This window comes from Mixophyes fleayi, chromosome 5, assembly GCF_038048845.1.
Source record: "Mixophyes fleayi isolate aMixFle1 chromosome 5, aMixFle1.hap1, whole genome shotgun sequence".
Taxonomy (NCBI): Eukaryota; Metazoa; Chordata; class Amphibia; order Anura; family Limnodynastidae; genus Mixophyes; species Mixophyes fleayi.
In genome coordinates, this window is record NC_134406.1 from 43,207,304 (window position 1) to 43,231,426 (window position 24,123).

At 38.6% G+C, this 24,123-nt stretch overlaps 1 protein-coding gene across 2 annotated transcripts in view; it reads left to right on the top strand.

The window, feature by feature from the left end:
• Window positions 1-23,320, top strand: part of ESYT2 (extended synaptotagmin 2) — a 91,017-nt gene extending 67,697 nt beyond the window's left edge. The window contains exons 14-23 of one of the 2 annotated variants that reach the window (XM_075212109.1): window positions 2,812-2,874; window positions 4,309-4,383; window positions 4,913-4,999; window positions 5,960-6,109; window positions 7,788-8,164; window positions 9,862-9,960; window positions 11,373-11,504; window positions 12,356-12,461; window positions 14,343-14,392; window positions 15,803-23,320. In XM_075212109.1, the coding sequence (XP_075068210.1) occupies window positions 2,812-2,874; window positions 4,309-4,383; window positions 4,913-4,999; window positions 5,960-6,109; window positions 7,788-8,164; window positions 9,862-9,960; window positions 11,373-11,504; window positions 12,356-12,461; window positions 14,343-14,392; window positions 15,803-15,848 (1,185 nt within the window). In that variant the 3' untranslated portion in view covers window positions 15,849-23,320. The remainder of the gene's footprint in view (window positions 1-2,811; window positions 2,875-4,308; window positions 4,384-4,912; window positions 5,000-5,959; window positions 6,110-7,787; window positions 8,165-9,861; window positions 9,961-11,372; window positions 11,505-12,355; window positions 12,462-14,342; window positions 14,393-15,802) is intronic. The other variant, XM_075212110.1, reaches the window with a different exon arrangement.
• The last annotated feature ends 803 nt before the right edge of the window (window positions 23,321-24,123 follow it).

The following is a 24,123-nucleotide window of genomic DNA, read 5'->3' on the forward strand; positions in this document are numbered from 1 at the left end:
TCATGTAGTAATCAGGGGTCTTTGTATGGATAACATAGAGAAGGTTAGCATTATTAATAAGTATGTATAAAGTAAAGCAACACTTAGATGAGGTCCACTATTTTTTTTTACACTACCCTCTTATTTGCAGAGTAGCTGAGCTAGTTGGTAGAGAGCCTGATTATTGAGATTCCCACATAGGCAGCATGATCAGGAGGCATATACAGCAAGAGGACAGCATACTGAGAACTTAATACAACTACATAGGGAGCCAATAAAGAAGACAATAGGCTTTCTTGCATTACACCACCCCACACCTCTGCACCTGAAGATGGAGACAGAGCAAGGTGTAGTAACATGACTGCAGAGCAGGCAGCATAGGGGCAAAGAAGGATACACAGGCCAAGGTCAGGACAGGCAGCAAACTGAGAAGAGTCAAAGAATTCTGCTGCCCAATGAGAGATCAACACGGCTGAAACGAGAGACTAGGTCAGCAGCCATAAACCAGTTGCAAAGGAGTCTGCAGTCACCAAGAACAAGACAATAACATTTCAACAGGGACCAGGTAACTTCAACAATGAAGAGAAGGCGCGTTTTCTAGGTAACGAGGGTCTGGTGTTGGCCGATTGTTTCAGGCCACAAGCGGGTGCCTGCTACACCTGAGAAGAAGTTACTGTGATCTCTGTAGTATGTGACTTGGCGGATCTATGTATCCAGGGAGATACGTTTTAATCCCAGCAGGTTCCTGACACGGATATCACACTGGACACTATCTCTGTGAGCTCACAGGGCAGGGAGAGTGGGTGCAGGTCCATGTCTCTCATATACCTTACTAAGAGGTCTCTATGTGAGAGGATAGGGTGGACTTTCTCTTCTTAAACCAAGGTCTCGGTGGGATCAGCTCACAACCTTAGGTAATTGGTTTTCTTAAATATTGTATGGCGGATAACATTCGATGGGGTTGTGAGTCTCAATGGTCTTCACTCTCTTGCAGCCACAGTGGTCATATACCCGATGTATACAATATATACATTATAACCAACCAGTAGTAGTATATACACTTGTCCAGGAAAGGTCTTTGAGACCCAACATATTACAGCCAACCTATGAAATGCATGAAAAATGAGATACCAAAATTTACAGAAAATTCTGTTTGATTTTCAATGAAGCTGCCCTTTTCCTCTCCATTATTCATAATCTGCTTTCAATCACCATGTTATATCAATATCTTTATTTATTTCTCCATCATTTGGAATCATTCAAAATTTTTCCACCTCCGAGACGTTTTCTTTTTCCAAAAATTCACATCACATTATTTGTTTGTATTCTGCTAATTTCATTATTTTGATCAGAGCTTCCGTATTAAACGTATTTGTTTGCTCATATGCTTATTTTATTATTATTCTATTTTACGTTTTGTTCCGCTTTGGTCATTCTTTGCTTCCTTTGCTCATTCTCATCTGCCAAGAGCATCTACGAGGGGAATTTGGGTTGTGGCTACTTAAAAGAGAGGAAAGCTTCTGGACTGATCTTTTGTGAGAACACCTCTTCCCTGTATAGAAGTTTGTTTGTGAGTTTCTTCATGGTGGCTGCAGAGTGCTGCAATAAACATGCATGTGTCTTACAGTGCATGTTTTTCAGCATGTCCTCAACACTGTTCCTGATAAAATCAAATCAAATTAATTTGAAATATGATTATAATTCATATGTTGCAATATAGATATGAGAACCTCCGACTTGCCCTGGCTCCTGGAAAGGAGGCTACATTTAACCCCTAGCTTTATATGCAATTAAAATTAAAGGACATCTCTCTTAGTCAATATTATTTTATGCGATTTTTACAGTTCATCATAGAATACAGGCTGTAACTATTTCACAGTGAACAGTTTATGGAGCAAGAATGATGAGAGAAATGAAGAGGGAATGTTGGTTCTTTCTATCACTAAATATTGATGAGCTATGTTTCTTACTCTGTAGGGAGGAGTAGAGTGGATGAGAAACAGTCAATTAGTAAAACAATGGAGTTGGCGTTGAGTGGTTTATAATAAATGAAGATGTAGACACTTCTGCTACATGTAAACAGTTTAGTGAGCATTGCCTGTTTCAGGAAATATAGAGCATTTGGGATGGACCCCATCAAACAATGATTTGTGCCCTGGTTCTAATTTATTTATAGCTATATCTGATAATGTGACGTTTTAATTATCTTAAGCTAAACATTGGCCGCTAACTATACCACCTCATTTTTCTAATTAATCTTTTCAGGTTTTGTGATCGTCAATAAGTATAATACAATATACATTGTCCCAGTATGCATTTAATGTGAGCATAGACAGGGTGTTTCTTTGGAGGTCAGCTGAACAGTTCCAGATTGCCAGTAAGGACGGGTGAAGTAGTCTATTTGGATGCAGGGTTATAACAATATTACATTGTCATGGTATGTTGCATTGTTTGGTATCTTACACATTTTTACCGGTAAATTAATAGTCTGTTTCTTCCAAGCAATGACTGCAAAACCTTGAATACACAGTGGTCCTGTAGAATGGGAATGTGTCTCAGCTCTCCACCACATGAAACCGTGCTTTAGATATGTTAGACATACTCTCCCTGTTGTACCTTAAAAAGTGACCTGAACAGAGTTACAATCATTTCTTCAGGGTGCTACTGCTGTGTTTGTGGCATTCATATCTCCTCGTCTGTGCTGTGTATTGTGTTATGTCTGTTCTTTAGTTCCATTTGTTGTGTGTCCCGTGTCCTGTGGTTAACCTCCTAGAGCAACATCATAGCATGGTTTTATTAACCCTACGTGTGTTCATTTTTCCCTGTGATAAGAATAATCCATTAGAAATTAACCGGGATGGCATGAAGAAGGCTGCTGTTGACAAAGCTAAAAAGGTAATAATTACAGTTAAAACCTTTCAGACATAAGATAGAATAAAGCCAGCTATTTTTTTTAATAAAAATAATATGGTTTATAGGAAAGTATAAATCATTCATATTCAGCATGACCTGTCACCTAGATCCAGAAGGCAGCCATGGTGTGAGCTGAACCAACATTCACTAGTGACAGAATATTGGTCCAGCCTACAAGTGGCTGCCTTTCCAGTGTGACACTCTTTGCTTCATGCCTCTGTGATGTCACTAGTCCCTAGTGTATTGGTTGGCTAAATATTGGTTCAGCCAGCAAAAGGCAGCCACCCCAGTGTGGGTAGGTGATGGGTTGATGATATTACAATAAATTATAATATATTGTAATGGTATTCCCATGAAAGATGAGCCAAACTCCGACCGGTCAGTCTGGGGAAGCATTGGTTTCCTGTCATTTATATATGTATGAGGCACTTATCAAGTGTATGCATCAGATTTTGTGTACTACTGGAGTCTAAACAAAGCAGGATACCCACTTTTGTCCAGTATGAAGAATGAAATATTCTTATATTCACTGAAAACAGAACAAACATTTAATTGAGTTCTAAGACTAGAATCCTCTAACAGTGGGGAAGCAGAAAGTGGAGGTTAAAATGTTATTAAAATTGTTGTTTTAATTGCCATACAAAAATGCCAAAAAAAACCAATTCTGTAGAGGTCGTTTGCCACGATTTGATGGGCAGTTTACCTCTACTTTTTCCCCCTGCCCTTCATCCACTCCAAAAGAGTACAGATGTTTGGGGTAGACCTTCAGCAACTGTTTTATATTTCATTTGTTCCCCAAAATTTCCCTCATTGCTCTAAATTAGGACATTTATGCCTCATTCCTCACCAATGTCAACCAGCCTAGCAAATGGATGTGCTGCATTCTCTTGGATATTGATCGAGCCCACACAGTAGCCGTCTCCGCAATGTGTAGTTGACAGGGGCTCTTTAGGATAAATGATGCTTTCTCCTTGTAGAAGGCTTAGCATTATTCCCACTTAGATGGAACAGTGTAGAATAGAGCAGGAACTTCATTTTTCTCATCCCAATTTACTGCTTCTTTCTTTTAATAAAATGTACAATTGTGCTCCTTGTCAGCTATGTACATTTCCGTTCTGCATTCATTCCCAATGTTAACCCTGCACTGGCTTGCTGTGTTTCCCTATTGCCTCCACATCTGTGCTTCTGTGGTTAACTGTATTTGGCAAAGGATTAAAAAAAAAAAAAAAGCCGTGCAGAAAAATACTGCTTTGTACTGTACTTCACAAATGTGATAATATGTCTGCACACGATATATTTACCTATGCATTTGTTTATGTATGTGTACATTAACATATCCTATTTTGTATTTCTGAAACGGCCTCATGTAACCAATACCACGTATATTATAATATTTGCCTTTCGGTTCCATTGTAGTCGGGAAAGAAGATCGGTAGCACACCAAACCCCTATGTACTGTTTTCTGTGGGTCATACTGTGCAGGAAAGTAAGGTAAGAATGTGTCATTGAAATCTCTAATAATATAATGCTATCCATGTGTACATAAAATGTATTCTAGATAGCTGGGCTAATGGTAATGGATAACTATGGTATGTATGAACGGATAGCTATGGTATGTATGAACATTTATATTTAACTAAAGATACACAATGGAAGAAAAGAGCACGCCATTGCTCAGCCATAGATTAATTGGCATTAGGTGTTCTACAGATAAATGTAGTTTTGTAATTGGCTTCATAGATGGAATTGACTAGAATTTTACTATTGTGTAGGAAAAAGAACACAACCAATACAACTAGTCCTGTCATATGAAGGAGTGGGAGCAGCAGCACCATTTGAAATTTTTGCTTTAATCCAGAAACATTTTTTTAGATAAAGTTTAGATTTTATGGTCTGTGTCCGTTTCTATTTCTGTCTTGTTGCCAACAAAAATACAGTATAACCCATATAAACAAAACTGTGCAATTAGCTGCAAACAGACACATTCTTACATTTGTCTTCAAACTGATTTGCTTGACAGGTTAAACAAAAGACCATTGAGCCGGTTTGGGAACAGACATTTACTTTCTTCATCCACAATCCTAAAAGACAAGACCTTGAAGTGGAGGTATGTCTGCTCTCTAACGCGATTTCTCCATGTACAGTGGTATTGTCCCAGTTGTCCCCTGAGTCCTGTCCATACCACAGGCACAAAGATCTGCTGATTGTCCTGTTGTTTCGCCTGGAGCAGATAATACGTATAATAAGTGTGGAACATGCATACCTCTTTACATGTGGCATCTTGCTTGTGCCCCTGTCTTTTATTTTACAGGCCCCCTTACACTGCTATTGCTTTTTTGTGAATGTCTGTTGCTGCTTACATGTGTGTGTTTTGTGAGTGGTTAACGTACAGAGGTAAGCAAATTTATTTGTACACAAGATAAATAATGATTGTTGGCATGGGGCATTAGAGAGAGACGGGGACTCTCATGGTAGATTGGTAATATCTTGCCACTTGTATGAAATATGTATGTTTAGGTTGTTGATATAAATGGACAGTTCTCGTGAATGATACAATGGGCTATGAACGCTACATGTACGTGAGTAGAAATGCTAAGCATTTGTCACAAGATTTGGTCCTGTTGGTATAAATCACACTACAGAATATGCTCTTATGACCTGGTTGGCCTAGTCCTGCGCCCTATGTTATATGGTATAGGTTGTATGTTGTTTGTTCTTTGCTCTGGTTTGTTAGACATTATTACTGCTGTAACATGTCTTAGTCCCTTGCATACACGCAATAGCTTTTATAATTGCTGTTCGCCTAGATGATTGATAATGCATGTCTGTTGATTACCTGTCTGGAACAATACACAGTTTTTTTGATGATAGGATACCGTATGGGTTAATAGGTTAGTTTGTGTATGGTTTTCTTTCTGTGTGTCTGTCTTTGTTTGTGCAAATAAATCACAAAAAAAATATGTGAATAAAAAAAAAAAAAGTTTTTGATATTGTGGTGACAGCAGTGTGTTCCTGAATATAATGGAGTATTGCTTTGAAAAGTAATGTGTGCCCTTCTCTCCTCCAGGTGAAAGATGAGTATCATCAAAGTTCCATGGGAAACCTGAAAATTCCATTGAGCCAGCTGCTGACCAGTAATGACATGGCCATGAATCAGAGGTTTCAGCTAAATAACTCTGGTCCTAACAGCACCATCAAGATGCATATTGCACTCAGGGTAGATATATTTATTAAGTGTGTTTTGACTCACATGTTACACCAGGTGAACTGGAAAAAGCGCTGTAACCAATCGGATTGTTATCTTTCTTGCGCTGTTGAGATAATGAAAGCAAATCTCTGATTGGTGGCTGTGGGGTACAACGCTTTTTTTTCTGTGCATCAGTTTTCCTAAATGTTCCCTTATAGTCTTTTCAAACGCAAGTGACCACAGGTGCTCCAATTAGGAACACCCTCATTCCTAAATTGCTGGGCCAACTGAAAGGTACACAGCCTTTTTGTAACTGCATGTGGCATTGGCTCTGTCGCAATTAATAATAAAATTGTGTCTGCTGTTAAGCCGTAAAACAACACCCTAATGTTTTACACTCAGTGATTTGGCAAGTAAGTTTTAGACCGATACAACAATGTAGGGTTAGATGTAGTACAAAATATTTTATCACTTGAACAAGTGTGGCCTAATTTTCCATCTAGTGAGCACATGGAATGGACTAAGGCGGCGGTTCCCAAAGTGTGCGCCGTGGCTCCCAGGGGGACACAGCGTGAGAGGGACAGAGGAGGAGGACAGCGTTAGAGGGGCAGTGGGACAGTGGAGGGGGACGCAGCGTGAGAGGGGCAGTGGAGGGGGACGCAGCGTGAGAGGGGCAGTGGAGGGGGACGCAGCGTGAGAGGGGCAGTGGAGGGGGACGCAGCGTGAGAGGGGCAGTGGAGGGGGACGCAGCGTGAGAGGGGCAGTGGAGGGGGACGCAGCGTGAGAGGGGCAGTGGAGGGGGACGCAGCGGGCCAGAGGAGGGGGACAGCGTGAGAGAGGGCAGAGGGGACAGCGTGAGAGAGGGCAGAGGGGACAGCGTGAGAGAGGGCAGAGGGGGGCAGCGTGAGAGGGCAGAGTGTCTGGGGGCAGAGTGTGAATTTTTTCATACAACTAAATAAGTACTTCTGTCCTGACCTAAATACTTATTACAATTATTTGACCCAACTAAAACAGGACTGCTCAGTAATTATTTTGGAGGGGTGCCTTGAAAACATTATGGAGACTCTAAGGGTGCCGCGAACTGCAAAAGTTTGGGAACTACTGGACTAAGGTCACCATAGTCCCACATATGCATGACACTTTTTTTTTTTTTTTCTTTTACACATTTCCTTGTATTGCCTTGGTGGTGAGAAGGGATGTGTTTAATCAGCTGCTGTTGTTTTCTAGCGCTACAAAGGTACAATTATTTTAACTGATTTATATTTACCTCAAACAGACATAATGTAGGAAATATTTCCTTCAGTGTGTGTGTGTGTGAAGCCTTTAAAACAAATTGTTCTATGTTGTGGTAGCCATAAAAATGGCACCTGAAGGAGATCAATGTGAAGCGTGGCATATGTAGTCTTCTGCCCAGCACCCACCACAGCATTATCTGGCCAACATCTGTCGTTTTAAAATCCCCACTGTGAAAAGCGATTCGCTTTGGCCAATTTTGGATGAGAGTCTCCCTTGGCAACCCTGGGGAAGCCATTTGCAAGACTGGTAACAGCCAAAAGATATAGAAAGTCGAGGAGGAATTTAGAGGAGATGTGGGCATGTATTTTAAGTAAGGCTGCTTTAGGGGCATGTCTAGAAGTTAGCAGTGTAAAGGAGGAGATTACTGTACAGAATGGTGTCTGTAGCATTCACTGGTATCTTCCCCTTATAGATCCTCCATGTTGATAGACCCGTGCGGTCTCCTGATGAGCAGTATACATCCCAAGTTAAGAGGCCGTCCATTTTCAAGGGGAAAACTCCAACTCCTTCAACCACATCACCAACTACATCAGAGACACACAAACTTCCACCAACACCGAAATTAGATGCTAGTAAAGCGAGTGCAAATAAGGAGAAAGAGAGCTCCCCAAGTGCTAGTCCCCAGAGACCAACAGAGCTACATAAAAGCGCTTCCAACCTCTCAGGTTCCAGCTTTACATACTCTCCTTCTCACCTGTCTATGAAAGAGCCCACCCCAAGCATCGCCTCGGATATATCCCTGCCCATAGCCACGCAAGAGCTCCGGCAACGGCTGCGGCAACTGCAAAAGTAAGTTCTCATAATCATGTGTATATTCGCTGTTTTGCTGACTATTTTAATGGTTTGGGCTGCACACTACCCTTAATCTCAAGAATATATTAAAACAATACACTTAATCAAAGAGAGACCACTCCTCACAAAACGCCCTCAGATCCCACATTCCATTCAGACTTCTCCACATGTTACTTAGACCCCTCCTCACCCCACATGCTCCCATCCAGTAGGAGTACTGGTGATCACCCTCTACTAATTAACATTAAGTAATAATGACACCCTAAATAAAAAGTGCACTTCTGATATCTGTCAGGAAGGAGGGAGATCATGTTGTGCTGACTGCACTCCCCCCCGCCTCATCTAATCTGCTCTCTATCGCCCTCTTCCTGCAGTGAGGGGTGAGATGATGCGGAAGCAGCTGCTGCTATAACACTTTGCTATGTGGGATTCTGGAGTCCCAGCTCTTGACTTATTCAGTGGGAGTGGGAACATAGAGCTGGAATGGGCTGCGGGCTGCTGGTTAAGTCTTGGCCGGGTTACTTGCGTGATGTCAGTTGTTCATGTTACATATTCATTTAGTATAATAAATTAATATGTTATGTTCACCTATAACTTTCGTAGACTAGAAAATAAAATAATGCAGCTTTGTTAATGTGCTAATATTGCCATATTAGGCTTTCACAAACATGATTTGTCACAGAATATAGGATCTGTTACAGAAACGCAAGTAAACAAGAGCCCAGCTACATAGTATCCATGTAGAATTATTTTGAGCTGTTGTAATTGGTATAAAAAGGAGAAATAGCATTTCATAAATCTTTAACCGTTTATAAATGTAACTGTCAGGGTGGTGTCACACGAGCGCTTTTCATGTTGGTGTTTATCCATGTGTTATTTTTATAGCATTTTTTTTTATTACAGCTGTAAAAGTGCAGACCTATGATAATGAGTGCTATAAACATTCCGTGTGACAGACACACAGAGAGAGAGCTTTGGACACCTGTGCAAAAGTGCCCCAGCGATTAAAGGGCTCTTGTGATATCCTATTTATTTTACCGATAGAAATGAATGCATTCAATTGTGAGCAAATAGACGGTGCGCTTTAAACGTGCGTGAAATGCGCTGTGTTCGTATAAACAGTTCAAACAACTACAAGTAATGCTTGGATGAGGAACAACAGTCCAGACCTGGTGAAAGTTCATTTCTTTATTGAGAATATGTTATGATCCACAAGCTGCAGGGCTTTTACTAATTTGCTACATTTATTAATATAACATAAAATTATAGAATCAGTCCTCTACCTCCTGGATTTATAGTTGTGCAGATCACAAATGTTCTCAAGTCTGACAAGAATACTACCGTTCCAAAAACTGTAGACTTGTTGCCTTATTAAACTCAGACCTTAAAAGTCCTTATTTCAGTTATAACCCAAAGACTTAAAAATATGGCACCAAAAAAATATATCTGGTTCAAATTGAATCCATAACTCGGACATTCTTGTGATAATATTAGGGAAATATGATAGATTATGTTAATAAGTAGCAGAATGAAATATAAGTTTTTCTTAAAAATAGGGAATAATGTGTCAGCTTGCTGTGGAACATCTTAAAAGCTGCATTTAATAATCTTTGCATCAGAGGAACGTTAGTCAGTACTATATACAAGCTGCACACTTACCAGCTGCTAATCTACAGTGTGTATTCTGTTTTCAGTGGGACGAGCTTGGGCCAATCCCCTCTCGGGCAGATCCAGCTAACCCTTCGGCACAGCTCTCACAGAAATAAGCTCATGGTTGTGGTACATTCCTGCCGGTAAGTGTAAAATAGAGCCATGGGAACATAGGAGGTTTAGGGGAGGGGGGGGGGGGGGGGAATACTGTTAATGTTCTGGAATGTGGTAAAATCACGAACCGTGAAATAAATATGCTGTAGAGAACATTGTTCTATCCGTATACCCAGTGGTGGATGTGGGTATGTATACGGTGGTATGCCATACCGCCCCTTTTAAATATCCACTTCACTCACTACGTGTACTATTGTTGTTGTGTCTGTAATCTTTGTATCTAATTGTTACATGTGTGGAACATCATACCATTCACTATTGTATTTTAGATTTCTATAAACTACAGTGTTAAATTACTGAAAACAAGAGTCTAGTTTATAATTTAGTATGTTATTAAGATCTATGGCACTGGTTCCTACAGGACAAATTTAGCATGTATGCATTCCTATCTTAAGCGTGTGGCATTATAATAAAATATAATTAGGTACTACAGTATACATTAAAGTATATATTCTAGTAATTGAATGACAGCATATATAGCTTGTCCACATGTTATATTATCTAAAGTAAATATAGGTCTTATTTTTATTTTGATATGTTTGAAAATTGTTGCTTCTTAAGGGCTTCAACTTAAATATTACTGTATTACTGTTTGCTTAAAATAAAACGGCACTCCTGTATTTGTGGGTGCTGGAGCTATGCCCTTGTGTCCAGGACACAAAGGACATTGATTTACTACATTAGTAGTGAGATGGTCTATTGGCTGGAAGGTCACCCGCTTACATACGGGTTTACTGCTATGAATGCCATGTGGAAGGACATATCTGATTTGTGAACAAAGCACTAATAAAACACATACAGTAAGGCTGCTTCTTTCTTACGCACTCAAGTACAATGCCCAAACTGAACCGCAAAAGAAAAGAAAAGCGCCAGTCATAGTGTAGTAAGCATTAAACAAAATAGTCACAGTTTGTGATTCCGTTCGTGGCCGCGTAGTAGAGTAAATGTACAGTTTATCTGAATAATAAGTGAAGGTTCTATTTGTCCTCTTCAGTTAGAAATTCAACCACATAAGAGACTCGATTCTCCAGATCATCTGAGTACTGTTCAGCTCCACCGAAAAAAGAGGATATATTATAATGTATATTTTGTTTATCCTTTTAAAATAAAGGAGTAAACGTATAAGTAAATAAAAATATAAATCCATTATGACATATATAAATGTACGCTAAAGTGCTCTTAAAAATCTGCCAGAATTTTAGTTTGAAGGACACTCATTTTATTACATTATTGTTACCATTGGTACTTGTGCTATGACTTTATGATTACATTGCTGTTATACTCCCTTGATATTTTGTCCAGGTGAAAGTCACAATTGCAATGTTATTTTGTGTTCCCAAAATATGTAAGCAGCTACTTTCTCTTTTGTATTTACTCGTAGAAACCTAATAGCATTCTCTGAAGACGGCTCCGATCCATACGTAAGAATGTATTTATTGCCAGACAAACGAAGGTCTGGGAGAAGAAAAACCCACGTGTTTAAGAAGACGTTAAATCCTGTATTTGATCAAACGTATGTCATCCCTTTTGTTCTCACATTGTTCTTCATTTTACTAGCACTACACAGTAGACTCGGAACATTAAGTACTGTTACTGTGACCTCTTACAATTCTAGTTATGAATTGGATGCATTAGTAAAGTACTGGAAGACTCGGCAAGATAGAAAGTCAGATACTTCTTCAGGGTTGTCAGTCTTGATTTGGTTTATTGTAATGAGAATATGTTGTCCAAACTTGTTTGGGGCACATAAAATAATCCAACTAGTAGTAGAAGAATTTTACTCACATCCACTGATACAACAAGCGGGTGTAAAGCTGTCAAACCCTTGTACTTTGAAAATGCAAAGTCTGTAGGTTCCATCTTTTGCTGCTGTGTATGATCACCTTGTCTCCTGATTGTCCTGACTTTTATGAACTGCAGTTCAGTTGTTCTAGCTTTTATACCTATGGGGGTGTTTGACTGACTGGCTTATGACGTCCCAGCAGTGTGTCAGACAGCGGTGTGGTTGTTTTGTTACACGCTGGTTTTATTGCTCACATCTAAACCCCAATAACAAATTCAGATTATTGCTCCCAAGTAGTGTTTTGTACACACTACAGATTTTACATTAGACCTATTAAAAATCCCGAAAATTAGGCTAGCTTTGGCCACAAAGTGCTGGAGTTAATAAAAGGAGATAACATATTGCATGCTTGCAGGACGGTGTTGGTTCCCCATGTGCTTCTTTTGTAATGCAGAGAAGGGTTATTTAAAAAAAACAAAAACACATTTGTGGACGAGCCCTTACAGTTCAGTTTGTTCAGTGATATATTATTCCATACAATGCACTGAAACAGAGCATTCTTTTATACCTTTCATTTTCAGCTTTGAGTTCAGTGTGTCACTGCCAGACCTCCAGAGAAGAACACTAGATGTCGCTGTGAAGAATAGTGGAGGATTCTTATCTAGAGACAAAGGGCTGCTTGGAAAGGTGAGTCATATAGGGTCAGTCATTTGTTTGGGATTTGAAATTCAGATTGTATGAACAGCCTTAGCTCAAAAGATACTCCTGCTCTGTTCTCCAAACACTGGAAATACTTCCATGATCCTTAGTCCGCTAGATGATTCGGTACAGAAGAATTGTATTCATATTGAATTTTAATTCTTTAACACCAAGATAAAGTTGACAAAATTCCTATATAAGGAACTCAGATTTTTGAACAATACTTTAACCACCAAAAACTCATTTATTGTTTTAAATTAGCTGTAATCTAGTTGGCTATCTGTAGTTATTCATGGAAGGGTTTGTCCACTAGTATAACCTGCTTCCCATGTAGTACATTGGGTCTCCACCCTTCCATCTGGTTGAGTTTGTAACTTATATATAACATATTTTAGATTATGTATTTTTCAGTAATAAACATACTAAGTAGTCAATTATTATATTTGGTATTCACATAACCACCTTGGTTGGATCCAGTCTTGGGGCCAAGTTGGTTTGGTTAGCCAATGACCACATACCATTACAGATGGCCGGCATCAGTCAACCAGAGTTTCCAACATTCCCATTCACATGTTTCACCCACAGACACACAGCACTTTGGGGTAATTTAGTTTACAGGGACAAAATAGACCTCCACGTGGCCCATCTAGTCTGCCCAATTTTTAACCTATGGTAACCTCAAACCCTATTTGATACTTTATTCTTAGTAAGGAATCCTTATGTCTGTCCCAAGCATGTTTAAATTGCTCTGCTGTATTACCCTCAATCACTTCTGATAGGAGGCTATTCCACTTATCAGTCATCCTTTCTGTGAACTAATTTTTCTTCAGATTTCCTCTGAATCTGCTTTCCTCCGGTCGCAGTGCATGTCCTCGTGTTCTAGTACTTTTGTTCCTTTGGAGAATGTTTCCCTCCTGTACCTTGTTAAAACCCTTGATATATTTGAAAGGTTCGATTATGTTCCCCTTGTTCCCTTCTCTGCTCCAAACTATACATATTAAGTTATTTAAGTCTTTCTGGGTAAGCTTTGTGCTGTAGGCCAAGCACCATGTTAGTTGCCCTTCTTTTTACAGCATCTAATGTATTTATATCCTTCTAGATGAGGCCGTACCAATGATCTATACAGTGATATTATTACTTTCTGCCACTGATTCCTTTCTCTGTGCAAACAAGCATCTGTATTGCTTTCTTACATTGCTTATCTGCCTTTAAATTACATGAAATAATGACTCCTAGATCCCTTTCCTCCTCAGTAGTTTCCATTAATACTATATTTAGCCTTTGGGTTTATAAGACCCAAGTGTATGATTTTGCATTTTTGGGCATTAAACTGTACTTGCCACACTCCTGACCATTCCTCTAGTCTACCTAGATCATAGATCATTTGTTTTACCCTCCTGCTGTGTCTACCCTGCTGCACATCTTTGTGTCATCTGCAGTAAGACATACTTTCCCTTCAGTACCATTTGCAATGTCACCAATAAAGATATTAAAAAGCACTGGTCCAAGTACAGCTCCTTGGGGTACTCCACTGGTAACCTTTCCCTCCTGTGAATGCACTCCATTTATTATAACTGTTTTCTATCCTGCAGCCAAGATCTTATCCATTCAACCTTCTTACAATCCAATCCCAAGCTTTCTAGTTTATTTAACATCTTGCAATGTGGGACAGTGTCAGAAGCCTTATTAAAGTCTAGATAAGCTACATCTCCGGCCCCCAAATTATGTTCTCATTTCTAAATCCCCTATATCATGACATTGATGAACCTTGGATGCACTGATCGCACATATTGTGTTTTTATTGAACATACCTAAAAAGCTGTAAAATCTAGAAAAAACTTTAATGACTTATTTCCATTGATTTAACAGTTGTTGCTGGACCTAAACTCAGAAGAAATTACCAAAGGATGGACGCAATGGTAAGAAGGAACTCCTCTCATATAGGGCACAAACATGTACATTAAGGGTAGAATAGAACACAACACAACCACTTCCCTACCTCATTGTGTTCCAATATAACTATGAACAAAGCAGAGTGTTCCATTCTAAATATTACTTCTTCAATGGCAAATAAACATCTGTCTTCCAAATGACTGCCAGCTGCTTTCTTCATATTGCTCCATCTTGCAGTCTTATTGAGAGGCTCTTTCATCTGTTCCTTGCTCACATTAGAGGCAGCCAGAATATTTCTGAGAATACACCCTATCACTTTATAGCAAATCGGGAACATCACTGATGTACTTTTTAAAATATATGTTGTTGAAGGCTCATTAAACTATAAAAGGTACCACCACCATGTCGGAATTTTTTTTTTGTTAAAACATAATTATTTGGAAAGCCTGGCAAATATTCTAGATTTCTTTCAATATAGTTTTAGCTATGAGGCGGCATATTACATTGGGGTCTTAGGGATGTATGTATATTAAGCCCAAATTAGAATGCTTTATGACATCTTCCATGTCACATATTCAGAGAAATAACTGATTTATTGAATTCTGACCATCTGTAAAAATAAGACACTCCAGGGGGTAAATGTATTAAGCTGAGAGTTTTCCGGCGGGTTTGAAAAGTGGAGATGTTGCCTATAGCAACCAATAAGATTCTAGCTGTCATTTTGTGGAATGTACTAAATAAATGATAGCTAAAATCTGATTGGTTTTTCAAACCCGCAGAAAAACTCTCAGCTTGATACATTTACCCCCAGGTCCCGCTAATGTTATATGTTTTATCAGATATCCTCACAGCATAACAGTTACAATAATTAGTACCACGTGTGGATCTCTTCATATAATGACGACAGACATCCAAAATCAGTTACTTAATTATTTACACTTGTTTAAAAGGATAACGCCATAAAAAAGGTGTTTTTTGGGAACAAATTCCACTCCTTCAAACCAGCATAACTGTAGTGTTCCCAAGCCCAGGAACTAATGGGGATGCCTATACTCACATGTTCCCCACCGAGATTCACCTCCTGGAGTTTGAATGTAAACTTCTGCAGCTAAAGATTGTTCAATCATTTTCATTGATAAACTCCATCTGCTACAGTTAGAATTTAGAGCCTGGCGCTTTGAATACAAAGAGGTGATGGAAATAGGGGCATCATCAGAGATGAGCAGAAGGCACCATAGATTTGTTAATTTATTTTTATTTTTTTCTTGGAATTAGCTTTTAAATTATCCAGTTAACCTAATAAATATAAAGCTTTGACAAACCCCCACCCCTCCTGTCGCAATAAATACACCCCTGCACAAGACACTATATAAAGTGGCTTTTATCTGAAATGACAGATCCATTTTCTTATTCTCTCTGATATTTTTTTCCTGTAGGTATGATTTAACCGAAGATGGGACAAGGACGTCTGTTTCAAACTAGCCTATCAAGACCCCTCACAAAGCACCTTTTATCAGCAACTACATATGATAAATGCATTGTGCTTGCGACATTTATCAATATATTTTTTTTTTAATAGATCCTCTTATTTCATTACCCAACTCACTTGTTTTTAACTCATTTTTACATTGTTTTGCAGACCTTGGTAAATACTGTTATGGAGCTTAATTAGCTATGCAGCTTTACATTTTGTCTAATAATGTGCAATAGGGTGTTTTCATTGCATTAAAATACAAAGTATGTTTATCCTTTTATAAACATGGTTAAAATGTGTTTTTTGCTTCCCGCAGGTGGAGATTTGTATTTCACCAATGTGCGCCATGTAAATATGTACTGTTATATTTTGTATTTGGTTTTTTTGGTTCAGTATTGATTTGGATTTTTGGCTATTATTATTCGGTTTTAGAAGGCCTAGCAATACTAACTTCTTGAACAAAAAGATTAGTATAAACGCTATTGTTTTGAATTGCTGATCCTTTTATCTCTAGAGATTACAAGTTTGTATGTTCTACTGTTTCTATGTACAAGTAATTTCTGAAGATCTACTTTTCATTCGGTTAGTCATACAGGGGCTATGTACAGCTGAAATACTGATAGCTCAGATGTTAACATTGCCTTGTTACCATACCCTAGAGACGCCCGTGATTGGCTGGTATGCTGGATCTTCTCTCTAAAGCTGACCTGTGACCAGAAATGAAAGTACAGCTATACTTCATTGAGGGAGTCATTTTAATGTTGATATTAATTTTCATTGTAGTATCCATCAGTGCAGCTCTATCAGTTCACTGTGAACCAGTGACAGCACTGAGACTGCTCAGTTACCGCTTCCGTAATCTCTCTGGTTCCTAATCATCTAATATGCTGCGTTCTCAGCCATATTGCGAGCTGAACCAGTATTCATTTTTCCCCGGTCTTGTGCACTTTAAAATCTCTGATTTTAATTGCATATCAAATCAAAAAGGGGTTGGGAATTCCAAAAATATAGTATATTTAAAGAGGTTCTAAGTTGGCTTAATATTTATTTGTTACCTAGTGCTTTAATTTACTATTATAACAGATATTAAAGTACACTGCACAGTGGACAAAAACATGTAAGTTAAACCAAGACCGCAGTCTATGAAATGTCACATATGAACTATGAAGGTAAAATGCATCGTGCAGTGTTAACCTGACATTCCCCTGCAGCTTAGTACAGTGTCCTGATGGGATCTGAGGCAGGTCACAAAGCTGACTGTAGTCCTTTGAGTTGCTTGCCATTCGTATCCCAGCCAACCACCAATCCACACAGGAAGGTCTGTGTCTGCTATGTTAGAAAAGCATCACTTACAAGGCAACCAGCTGCAAATGATTAAAATAGGACATGTTAGACGTATTTAGTTATTTATAAACACTCAATTTATTATATTTTAGTTTGGTAGTGTCCTGCCTTTGAGACATATTAATATCAATTAGTGGCTTTTCCGCTTTATTAATGCTGAAGGTATTATAGGCAAGTTACAAAAGACAAGTTCAGTAGCCAGTAGAAGAACATTACATTAACAATGAGCCCCGCCATTGTAGCTTTAGAAAGCTCTATAATAGGATAGTTCTGAAGCTCCTTCAGTAAATACACAGTTAACTATACACACATTTTAACGTTGTTAAAGTAGTTCACCCTCAAAAGCAGGTTTATAGCTATATTCCAATTGCCTTGAATTAGCAAAGTACAAATTTTGCAGGAATGTCATGTTTGTAGGTGTAGCTGTCACACCTCTAAAAGGTTCATTTAATGAAATAATGAAATAATGAATGTAGAACACATATAACTCCATAGAGCCCAATAAGATAAAGGCTTTCCTGAGTCTGACTACAGTAGAATGCTGAAAGGTGATGTTTGGTTGCTATGGGTTACTTACAGGACCTCATCGCACATTGTACCTTAAGCTCCAAACGGTTTTGTCGCATGCGTTTAAACAGGAAGTTGTTCAATAAGAATTAATCTGATATTTAAGTAAAGTGATTTGAGGGAGAAAAAGACTTCAGGGTCAGTTTCAGATCATTTTGATCCGTCTAAGTGAGTGAAGTTGGTTAGGAAAAAAATAAGTTAATTAGCTATGCAAGGGGCACAGAATCTGAATGTATTCAAATCAAGCCAAGCATGTTAAACGTGACCTGTTTGAAAACAATCTTTAAAGTGTACCCCTCGCATGTCCATAATGGAGGCAGCCATTTTTGAGGAAATTAAACAATATTCATGCTGATACAACTTATGAATTCACTAGGAACTTAGCGACTACTCGGGCATATCACAAGCTGATTGTAAACGCATGAATTGATGGTCTGAATAGTGGCTCAGTCCACAAACAAGCTTCCTCCACTGTTTGTAGGCAGAAGTTACGGTTTAATTGTAGAATGGATACTCAAATTCAATCCTTAAATGGGATCTAATTTGAAAGACACAAACATATGTAGTTCATGTAAAAAGCATGTGTACATATATGTGAGATACCAGAGTTTGATAAGGCAGCATGGTCCCGCCACGCGTGATGTGTGGCAGTATCCCCTAGGGGCATGCTTAGTGCATGCAAACCGCTAGACCACACCCAGTCTGCCCCTTTAAAGACATTAATTGCTGTTTGCCCCAGTGGCAAATGTGAGCTATGAGCGGGGTACACATGATGACAGTCCTGCAGGAGAGTCCCTTAGAATCAGGACTGTCCCACCTAAATCAGTACAGTTTGGAGGTAGGATGTTGAAATGTCATAAGTAGGCATTTCAGATCATCTTACATCAGTTAGGCGATCTGTGCTTTTGCTAACTGGGGGCTGCCATGACAATCACATGGGGTCATTTCAGATCATCTTACATCAGTTAGGCGATCTGTGCTTTTGCTAACTGGGGGCTGCCATGACAATCACATGGGGTAGTGCCGTGCTGTATTAAATAGAACATTCTGGAATAAATTAGTAAAGGAGATTAGCCTTAGCATTAATTGTTGATAAGTGTAGAGTCAGAGGCATTTGTAACTTATTAAAAACATTTGCTTAGGTTTATTTCCACTTTCATCCAGTTTTAGAGTTTGGGTTATGTCCACAAGTCTGTCGTTGGTAAATTGATATCATGATTTTGGCCACAAACATTAACCTACTGCTATATGGAATATAAGAAATATATATTTAGCCAATCGACAAACCTCTTTCCCTGAGGTAGGCGAGAGATCGTATTAGAGGATCTCTTTGATAAATAGGACAACATGACATTATCAAGTACTAATAATTCCTTTCTTCTACAGGAATGCAAATGCTATGACCTAGATTACAATATGCTGGCATGCTGTGGAGAGAACGTAGGGCTTGGAAAACAAATGATCAAATCTCTATATAAGTATTTACAGCTGTAACAGGCAATCATACCAGTATGCTAAGAAAACCATCATATTTCTATTTAAAAATGAATAATCAAAAGGCAAAACTTTAAACATACTCATCACCTACATACAGTGCAGACAGGCACTTTGTTGTCTGAATCCGTATCCGTTTACTATAGTAACATCAAAGGGTTATCTTGCCTCAGTGATGCTGCTAGTTCCTGGGGAATTGATGGGCGCAATTCTGATGAATGGCTGCCCTCCTGCGTGGATGTGCAGGAGGAAATCATTTTAGCTTTTTCCATTTAGACTAGCACAGCTAAATGTATAGGGAAGTATATATGTAACGCCATTTGCCAACACCACATAGCACGGGAAATTGTATGAAAGGTAATGTCTTTATAAGTCAGTCCTCAAGTTCCCATTTATTTATAGACTCTCAGAGAAAATAAAGCTGTTAAAGGCACTCTTAACACTATTTATTTAAAATATCCCTACATTTTTTCATACTTGACTACTCTCTCAGAATGTCCGGGAGGCTCCCGCAGTTCAGGGAGTCCTCTCAAAAGAGCAGGCACCATCCCGCATGGGGTTTAATTATGCAAATTGCATCATTAAGCGCAGCAGCGCAATGCTGTGGGGTTATGGCAGTGGCAGATCTAGAGTTATCCTTAGGGGGGGAGGGGGCGCCGTCCCCTCCTTCACTGGTTGCACGGGCTGGATGCCTGCAGCTACACACTATGTACATGCGTCTGACCGCTGAAAGGTAAGGTAAGCAGAGGATGCTGCCCGGCTGCTCTGATTGTGTTTTAAACATAATGAGAGCGGCTGGGCAGGATCATGTGCTTGCCTTTGACTGCAAAGCACATGTACATAGTGGACAGCCGTAAGCAGCCCGTCCCTGCTGGGGGGGATGGGGGGGGTTGATCTCTGGTGCACCATGCCCCCTCCCACTTCTGCCAGCCACAGACCATGGTTACACAGCATATTGAAGAACTTCAAGTGTTAGTCTTCCTGTTTGTTCTAAAACGTCCCCTGGCTATCTGCACTCTGTAGAATTCCTGTTATTATTTTCTTTATCAGACAGCTGTTTTAAGGGTGGACGAAGGAGGAATGGGCACCAAGGGCCACTCTTAGCAGACAGCTTTGTGTAAACAAACACCGTCTCCCGCTGAACATTTTTGTTATTCAAAACATTGAATTTTTTTATTTATGTTTTTTTAAAAAAAAGCAAAACAGTACTTTTGCCTTTAGTTTTGTACCCTAATAGATAAAAAAAATTGAGATTAGATAACATTTACATAAAAAGTCTGTCATCACAATTTACCATGAATATATGAACAATTTTCTGTCTTGTTTCTTTAAGTTTCTCCTTGTTTAAAGGACCACATGAATAACGGTTTCTATGTTGCGATAACAAGCTTGGTGCAGATGGTAGAATATCAGTCTCACCGTTACGGATTACCAAACAGTGTATCGCTTTCAACATGTTCCATGTTTTTGGGAGCAGTAAGCAGAATTTTTTTTTTTCTGCTGGGGAACTTGTTTTGTAAGACAATTGAGATATGCCAATTACTAGAAAGACTGTCTGTTTTTCGTTTTTTTAATCAACAGTATGGAAAGCCCCTTAAACAAATATGGTTCTAAGTTAGACATGTAAAGGCAAAAAGCTCTACATTCCATATTGTTCTACCACAATTCTTATGTGGCCACTGCCTTCTAGTGTCTGTCATGAACCCGTTTTGTTTAATACAATCAGCAATGACAAACTGTGCTAAATGCATTGACTATCATACAGTCAGTATTCATGCAGTTATGGAAAATGGATATATAATAATACAGTCAGTATTCATGCAGTTATGGAAAATGGATATATAATAAAAACCCACTTTTCAGTCTACATGACCTTACATTGCATTATCATAGTCTAATAATAATTGTTTATATAACCTGCCAGTAATTTAACATGTGTCCTCATTCTATAAGCATGTATGGTATCTGGAAAAATAGCTTTTCAAGTTCTGCACCCATTTTGCCCCATACCCTGATATTCATCAGTATTTCTAAATTCGGAATAGTTCAAAAATCCAAATAGCGCATGTATTCTTAGTTGTTTAACGTGTTGGCCTGTTTAATCGACATTTCTGCTCGATTGATTCTGGATGGCACATAAAACATTTATAAACTTTTTTGTCTTAGAAGTTCTGCATTGATTAGATTTATTAGTAACGCATACATAGTTGGCAACCTGTTAAAGTAATCTCCAGGGACACTAATGCTGAGCAAGTGCATCTTGTGTGGTCTTCGTATTCCCCTAGAATACCAATGACCATGTTAACCAAATTTAATGATGGCACACATTGGGGCCTATTCACTTAGCTGCGAGTTACTGTATTCACATCATGCATTGTGTTTCTACGTAATGTTGTGGTAATGATCTCCACTCACTTTTTTTTACACGGACATAGAGGTGGGAGCAAAAATGAGGTACGTTTTGATTACAGTAACTGCCAGTTTTGTGCGTGGCTAATTGAACTGGACCCTTTTATTGCATTTTAAATACTCCTCCATAAATATTAACATACACAGCTCAAAGGGTAATATATGGTAAGCATTGCATCTAGAACGCAGAAGTAGAGAAACATAGGGACATGTCCAGAGACACCTCTTTAAAACCTGTGACTATGCCTGAGAATTAGGGACAGTTGGCAACTATCCTATATACAGTCATTGAGGTATTGTACTGCTTTCCACATATGTTCAAACAAAACAAAAAAAAAATCTTCAGGATTTTAAAGAATGGAATGAAAATTATGACAGAATAATAGGAACCTCTGTCCCTAGTGGCAATTTTAAAGACATTTTTACTTTTTCTTTAGTGTCCGTAATTTTGCTTAACTAAATACATCTAATATTCACAAAACATTTTTGTTCCCTTTTATACTTATCCCCCCTAATTTCCCAAATGATATATTGCTGAATCCACCCAGAGTTTTTAAATGTCACACTAGTCATGCAATTAAGTATCAGAAACTTAAGCTACTTTGTTGGAGGGACAGTTAGAGGCTTCCGTTGGACACACATACCCATGTCAATCTTTACTTCCAATCTTTTTGGTTTTATGTATAGACCTATGCGGAACAGATGGTTGTAGTTGGATCCTAAATTCAAATATAGTACTTGTTATGGATTTATTATTTTTTTTTATAAATATTTTAGCATATTTCTACTTTATTAGTAAGTTGTTTGTCATGTTACCTTGTACACAGTGGGCTGCCAAGATGTATGCTTATGTCTCTAAATGCTTTTAAGTGTGTGGCTTTACTCAAACCTTCAGTGCCCCTCTTAGGCATGTTGTTAAATAAGCGACTGTATATAAGCAAAAATGTCCATTCCTTTAGTGAATTATGATTGTGGTCAATCCATCTGTACTGGCCACAGTAGCTTCGGTGTCCACAATTTATTTACATGTGTCAGAGATGCACTTGAATTTTAAGTAAATTTCTTTATCATAAAGATAGTAATTTCAAGGGAAACTCTTTTCAGATAGTGGTGAACTACAAGTCCCAGCAAATCATACATGTTGCTGTCAAGGTAGTGCTGGGACTTGTAGTAACACCTGCTAAAAAGCCACACCTTGCCCACCACTGTTCTTATAGTTTGAACAATTGAAGAACAGTGCTAAGAATTTCTGCAATAGAAAATTATATAACCTGTATCATACTATTATAAATAATCTGCTATTCAAGACGGTTTGCAGTCCTTAATCTAACAAGACTTTTCTGTTGCTTCTTTATTAGTCTTTTATATAATTCAAGCTTATTGCCACTGTGGCCAAAATCAACTTTCTGAGTACACCTGACCCAGAGAGTCTTAGACATGTTATTATATATTTATCTTGTGCCTTAAATTACAAAGTGTAAATGTATCTTCATTATGGAAAAAAAAGTTTACTGTATTGATATTTTTGTTTATGGAATATTAAAAAAAAAAGTGTATATAAATGCTGCCTATAGGCAATGAGCAGATTAGCCATATAAAGAGAGCATGATGTCCAGAAATGAATCAGTGTATCACTTGGATTTGGATTAAAGAATGACAAGTTGTATTTATTTGTCTGATGTTTAATACAGAAAGATATTGTTACGCACACACGTAGTGGACCTTTCAAACACTTCAGAGCTGGAACAGAATGGGTGAGATTCAATGCGCTCCGCGAGGTGACGCAATCTGGAAAAATGATATAATACTACTAAGACCAGGATCTAAGGCCCAGAGAACACAACTATGGGCTAGATGATATTGGGAAACTTAAAATTTTGCATTTGAGAATAAACAATCACCAGTCCTTGAGTGTGAATACTCTATGCAGACTTGATCCTGAAGAAAAACTTTCTGAAGTCTATAGAGGAAATAATTCCTCCACCGGATCCTGTTGGATAATGATTTGTTTATATCACTTTTGTAGTGAGATTGTGAATAACATTAAAAATACCAGTTCTAAATTGTTAATTGAAGAACTAATGTTATATAAGAGTAAATTCACTCAATCTGATGTCAACACAAACAAGCGCCGTCTTCAAACTTACTAGGTGGCCGCCTGATGTGAATGTTGTCCATCGGCTCATTTGTCCGGATAGGCGAATGAGAAAAGTTCTGCTGTATAGCAAACTGGATCTCTAGATTTTGGTGTCCTCCAGTACTGAACACAAGCAAACAGGAAACGCGTATTGTCTACCTTTTGTAGACTTTGTCACAGCAATAGAACAAATCAGTAGGGGCTGCTCTATATAGCAAAAGAGTAATCCTCTAATAGGCTACATCTTGTAGCTTAGATGGACCCAGGTTTTTTCTAAAGTGAATACATCAGTCATTACTTATTCTCCCAATGAAACAAATCCAGCAACATAT